The sequence below is a fragment of the Lycium barbarum genome, chromosome 10 (genome assembly GCF_019175385.1).
Source record: "Lycium barbarum isolate Lr01 chromosome 10, ASM1917538v2, whole genome shotgun sequence".
In the NCBI taxonomy this organism is placed as follows: Eukaryota; Viridiplantae; Streptophyta; class Magnoliopsida; order Solanales; family Solanaceae; genus Lycium; species Lycium barbarum.
In genome coordinates, this window is record NC_083346.1 from 286362 (window position 1) to 292793 (window position 6432).

A 6432-nucleotide genomic window follows, 5' to 3' on the forward strand; every position below is an offset into this window, starting at 1 on the left:
TTTTCGTGTTGTAATCACAATAAAATACTTTCCTTTATCTTTCATTTTATAACTCGAATATATTATTCATAGTATTTATTAAAAAAAAAAAAAGTGCACTTATTAACAAACTGGTACACGTGGAAATTAAAGCACATACACAAAAATTAGAATTTTTAAAGTGTACTTATTAACAATGGGATACAGGTGCAAAACACATGAACAAAAACTAATTTCATTAAAAAAAAAGAAAAAGTGATCTGAGGACTTGTTTATTACTATTTGATTGATGTATGATACACAGATTCAAAACAAAATACTACTGTATATATTAGTTGAACAATATTAGCACTTTAAAAAGGAGGAAATCATTGAACTATTGATTGATAATCAAATCATTTACAGAACACAAAGCTATCAGTCACTCAAAATTACAACAACAATGCTTAGACTTGTTTGTCTTTGAGCCCTCCAAAATTACATCAAAACTTATCTAAAATTTATATCCAAACATCATTCAATCTTCTTGTTGGGCTACTTGAATACCGGGCATCCTTCCACTACAATCCCGGGAGCTGTTGGACAAGTTGCTAAGGGACAGTGATCTAACTCAGTTCCCCACCATTTCAGGTTTTTGCCCTCGTTTTGCAACGCGAAAAACAATAAAACACCCATAAAAGCTGTTCCAGCATCCAGGGCAGCTGATAGAACATAGTTGTATTTCTTCCACCATTCTTTTCGGTATTTGAACACGAAATAGTTGAATATCATTCCGGTAATAAGCCAACTAGCGATATTGGTTGGCGTGGCTGGTGGCATCCCCGCGAAACCATAGGATATAACGGGTATGTTGATCAATGGAATCCATTTCTTATCGGGAAAGATTTTGCTCAGCACCCAAATAGGCACTGGTAGCAATGCACCTATGAGGAATAACCATACCAAGTTCCTGTATAATCCTCCGGGGCCAAACAACCGCTGTGGTCCGATTAAACCCCATATGACAGAAGCATCAAAAGTGACTCGAAATTTCGGACAAGTCCATGGGCTGTCGGGATGAAGAGTCTCAACGTCACAAATGTTCTCGATGCTTCCCAGCATCCACCATGCTACAGCAAGGTTGATTGTACCGGCAACAAGAGTCCCCACGAGCTGGAAGACGGGAAATCAAGACTAATGAATTGGAAACTAGGACATCCTTGCAAATGTGTTATAGTTCAAACAGCGACAGCAGAGGAAGAATTTAATTACTAACCTGAGCTGTGTACATGCATCGTGGTGGAATTTTCATGTAGTGACCAAGTTTAAGATCGGCTAAAAAAGAGAGAGCATGAACAGTACTGGTCCGGCCATAGATTTTGAAAAGCAAATTTGCAATTGGTTTTCCTGGGAGGATATAACCAATTATGAACTGTGCAATTATGTCATATCCAGGTTGCTGCAACACAATAACAAATATCTCATCAAATTGAAATTTTATAAGGTCAAAGCCGAGGCAAGATTTGGAATAACACTTAAACAATTAGGGAACTAAGCTTTAACCTGATTAGTAGTCGCTTGAATGACTCCTATGGGGAGAGTAACAATAAAAGCAAGACCAAACGCAAACAGCATGCCCCACCACGGCAGTTGCACATCTTCTTTCCACACGAAGCACATCAAAAGCGATAGGGCTATGCTGCCGAACAATAATATGAGGAACCACCACTGGGGGACTTGCTTGTAGCTTTTCATCAATTTTGCATGGATGTCCATTTTGACATTCTTCACAGCTGATCTACTTTGCTTCCAAATATCACTGGCCGAGGAGAAATTAAACAGATTGTCAGTTCAATTCATTTGAGCTATTTCTCAGAAGCCATGCCATTTAAGTTGCTCTACATAACTCTAGCAAAACTTCAACGAGCCTCATTTCATTTTCAAGAGTAATCGACAAGTTCAGTAGTCAAATAGCCGAAAAAGGCTTGAAGCTTCTAAGAAATTTAAAATGACAAGATATATACAAGTATATAAAGCTTTATGAGAGGCTAACCTGCCATTAAATAGTGCAACATGTGTGAGGGTCGCTGTAAACCTTGCGAATCCCGATCCGATTGAGAGGGCAAACAAAGGACTGAGGTAGAGCTTGCTGTACTTTTCATAAGCAGCAATGTTGAGATCGAATTGCGGAGTCAAGATTTTAGTGGTATCGTATACTTTCCCACTAGCTGTGAACAGCTTATTTGAAAAGATGGGAAACTTCTGAGCATCAAAAGTGTTGTACTTCCAGTAACATAGAGGAATAATGATGTATATGAACATGATAAATCCAACGCCAACATTTAGAATCGAGGTCCACGGTGTCACTAATGGACTGCCATGATAAGCTGATATGCCAGCCCAATCGAGGGTGAAAGCACCCACACCAAGCCCGTGGTATCCAGAGCCAATTTGCTGAGCTGTTATACTATGTGGCCACGCCCAACAGACCCATGAGAAGAAAGTCAAAATCGGAAACAGATAGCCTGGGAAAGTGTAATATGCAAAGCTTGCCCCCATAAATACAAGGAAAAACTTCATCCTTGTCAAGCTTCTTGTTTTGGTTTCCTTCTCGTGAAGTGCCCTGTAATAAGAACTCAAACATGTATATAAAGAGGACAACACAGACAGCAAAGATGATATATAACATTGTGGAGCTTGGTTACTTTTTTAAACTACTTAATGAATCACTATTTGTATCTCTCATAAGATATATTCAATTTACGTTGTATCCTTAAAAAATAATTCTCATCAGAAACCATCATCGAATTGAAAAATATTGTTTATGCTTAGTTAATTCTTTTCACCTTCACTAATTAGTAATAACCACGGGATGCTGTAATCTTTAGTGCTAACCTATGTAATACATCCACTAGATTGATAAGACGATGCATAAAGCAATATCAGCCAATTGAACTTGTGGTTAGCTATTGATCGGAGAAAGATCCATTCAACTCCACCACTATAGAAGAAATATACGTCATATATAAAGTTGCTATTTTCTTCTTTCTTTCTTTTGTTGCATGTTGAAGAAGTGGTACAACTAAGTTTTATTTAGACAAAAAGGACAGTCACAGATGCAGAGAAGCGATCATCAATGAGAAGGCCAACCTGAATAGAGAGACTTGAGCAAGGTTTGAAGGCCACCACATATCCACAGGATCAACAAGGTATCTCCTCAACATCCCAGCCCATCCATACCCCAATATCTGCACAATTTTCATACTATTAGAAATGAAAACCTTCTGGACTTCATGTATTCCGATGAGAAAATTATTTTCCAATGTTTGATTACCTTAAAACTGTGGAAAATGTTTTCTCCAAATGGAAAATTTTCCACCAAAATGGAAAAAATGACTTTCTTGCTTGTTCGCGAAAATCATTTTCCATTACAAATATCAAACTCTTACTCATTATCACTTACTTCAACTAACTGTCACACACTATTGTCAACCTTTAGTACTCAAAAACATCACAAAATACTAATACTATCATTTTACCTTAATCCTTCAATTATACAATTAATATATGTCAACCAGTGTTTTAAAAGGCGTTTTCGGGGCGAGCCCGAGGGCGGGGCCTACCAAAAAGGCCCCGGGGCGATGGGTCGGGGCGAAAGTCTCCAAAGGCGTACGCCCAGCAATTCGGGGCGTACGCCCGGGCATTTGGGGCGAGTTTTTTTTGTTGGGGCGTGTTGGGGCGTAAGCTCATAAAATTTCTTCAAACTAAAAGGAAATTTGTTAAATAAGTCCTTAATATAATGTCCAAATTCTCAAAAGTCAACATGTAATTACTCAAATGTTTTAAAAAGGAACTGAAACATTAAATTTAAAAGTCAAGACCTTTTTTTTATTGCTAGAATGTCTAATATATATTCTTTTCCAATTATTTATCTTGTCTTCTACTATCTCAAAAAAGTAACAAGCAGTCACTTGTACTTGTAAGTAGCATATAATAGATTGTTCTAATTAGTTTTTTTGTGGGGGTGGAGCATATATATATATATATATATATATCACTTATTTATAGTTTTCTTCAATTTTTTACGCTATTTCACCTATTTAAAAGTATTTATTATAATTATATCATTTTATAAAATACTAAAAATTAAAACCCCATGGGGCTTACGCCCCGTGCCTCGGGGCTTACACCTCACTGAGGCAGACGTAAAACGCCCCGCCTTACGCCCTCGCCTTTTAAAACACTGATGTCAAATACATTTATACCCAACCAAATACTGGAAAATGGTACTGAATTTTTTGTCCCAAGTGAAACTTTTTCCATGAAATGTTTTCCTCTATACCAAATGCATGAACTTCAAATTACAAGAATAAAGATTGAAACTTCAAGACAAAGATATTAGGGCCTATTTCTTCATACAAATTTTTCACTTTTAAAAAAAAAAAAAAATTGTTTGTTTATACATTGAGCTGATTTCTCGAGAAAAAAAGTTTGAAGATGAGTTTTAAGTTTGGAAAAGTGATCTTGACCAGTTTTTTAAGTGAATTTTTTTCTTTTGTACTCAGAAAATTTCAACCTTTTTTCAAATTAAATGCATGTACAAACACAACTCAATTTCCAGTTATATCTTTTTTTTTCAAATAATACTTTTTTTTTTCCCTTTCAAATATCACAATTTTTATGTCCAAACACCTACTTACACTACTGTTTCAGATAGTATGCTTAACTTCAACGCTTTACCTTATCTTTTCCCTTTCTGTTTTTTGTCTTTTAGTTACCAACTCAAACTCAAGCCAAACACTAAAAGCTCTCAAAGAAACAAAATTCAATAAATAGTAACCACAATCTTCAGATTATTGATATAATAAACACAAGTAATTAAAGGAGATAAAAACTGTACCTGAGTAGTCAAGACAATAATAAGAGAGCACAGAAAACTGACACTCTGTTTATAATAAGCCTTCATAACAGTAATAGCTCCAATAGAATAAGCATCACCACCTCCAATTGAAACTCCACAATTTGCCATAACAGTAATAATAACATGTTCTTTGATATTAAATGGCCCTGGATTTAAACTGAATGAACTCCCAAAAAGATTAAAATTCTTTTTGGGAAGTGTAGCAGCCATGAATTTACCAATTGGTAGAACAGCAATTTGCATGAGTATAGCTGATATAGTTAATGGTTGAGTTCTGTAGATAAAAAAAGTGTTGAGGAAAATCAAGATAGTGCAAGAAGTGAGTCCAAGAAACCATGCTCGGAATGTCATTACAGGTAAAGTGGGGTCATCAGTTTCTGGCACAACGAGAGCTACTTCCTCAACAGAACATCGTTCGTTGTCTTCGGCTAGTGGTGTCTCTCCGTTCAGTTTATCGCCGGTGGTGGAGGACGCTGGTGGGAGGGTGTTCTTGCTAGACGACATGTTTGGGCTGTGAATTTCAAGACAAAGTTTAGTTCCTACTTTGATGTCGTTATGTATATATAAGAGCTGTAGGAAGAAAAAGTTAGTTACACCATGTATTACTACTCTCTGTATCTCTCTCTAAAATAAAAAAATAAAAAAATAAAAAGCTTTTAAAATATGTAGTTCAAAAACAATCCTTAGATATTTGTGTGCCTGTAAATTATTTCATAAAGTTAAATTATTTATAAGTATAGAAAAATGTCAATCTTTTTTAGACAGATTAAAAAAAAAAAAGATATTTTTTTGGGACGGAGGGAATATTATTAAAGCACCCTTTATTTTGTACCATTCCCTCCATTTTAATTTATGCCAAGGAAATTTAACAAAATGGGTCTTTAAAATTTTTAGGATCTTTAAGTATTAATAAAATTTGTGTGACTATAAAACATGTTATTAATGATAGATTATAAAGTTTAAGTTAAATATTTTTAAATTTAAAATACTACTCCCTCCGTCCCATTTTAAGTGTTTGGCTTTCTTGTGAATCTTTCGATATTTAGTAAGATAATTTAAATATGCTACATGATAAGTTTATAATCACAAGATTTAAAAGACATTTTATTACATTACACACATTTTTAAATTAGGACTATAAAATTCAAAAGTCTCTTTTTATTTTTTAAACTTCATACCTAATCAAACTAAGTCATTTTTCTCAATTAAAATTATCATGTCTAGCATTTTCGTAAATACTTTACTAGAAAATATGCATGAAATGAATGAGCTAAAATAGAGCATGTATATTGGGATGGCCGTAGCCCATAAGTATTGTGAATGAAATATCTTTTGATAGAAAATATTTTATCCAAAATTATATTTACTGGCACAACTTTGAATTATCGAATCTCAAATAAGTATCCGGCATCGAATGGAAACCAGAAAAAGGTAAAACCAGAGCGAAATGATTTATGTGACAGAACTCAAAAGTTTTGATTGAAAGGCTAATGATTGATTGATTGATTAAAAATGTGAGCAATTTCTGAAACTCATTTAAGCACTTTATCAAC

At 34.7% G+C, this 6432-nt stretch overlaps 1 protein-coding gene across 1 annotated transcript; it reads right to left on the reverse strand.

Annotated features, from left to right (window-relative positions):
- Positions 1-324: 324 nt before the first annotated feature.
- Positions 325-5429, reverse strand: LOC132613595 (oligopeptide transporter 3). Its single transcript, XM_060327683.1, has 6 exons — positions 4859-5429; positions 3109-3206; positions 2012-2581; positions 1522-1777; positions 1235-1417; positions 325-1131 (listed from the first exon to the last, which is right to left on the reverse strand). Exons 1-6 carry the CDS (start codon positions 5381-5383, stop codon positions 514-516), a joined length of 2250 nt encoding a protein of 749 aa, XP_060183666.1. The 5' UTR covers positions 5384-5429; the 3' UTR covers positions 325-513.
- Between the last annotated feature and the right edge of the window lie 1003 nt (positions 5430-6432).

Excerpts from the sequence above, each read along its gene's own strand:
- LOC132613595 (XM_060327683.1), bottom strand. The coding sequence starts at position 5,383 with ATGTCGTCTAGCAAGAACACCCTCCCACCAGCGTCCTCCACCACCGGC. Across the intron at positions 1,778-2,011 it reads GTTGCACTATTTAATGGCAG|TGATATTTGGAAGCAAAGTA; the intron begins GTTAGCCTCTCA and ends CTCCTCGGCCAG. Across the intron at positions 1,418-1,521 it reads TTCAAGCGACTACTAATCAG|CAACCTGGATATGACATAAT; the intron begins GTTAAAGCTTAG and ends ATTGTGTTGCAG.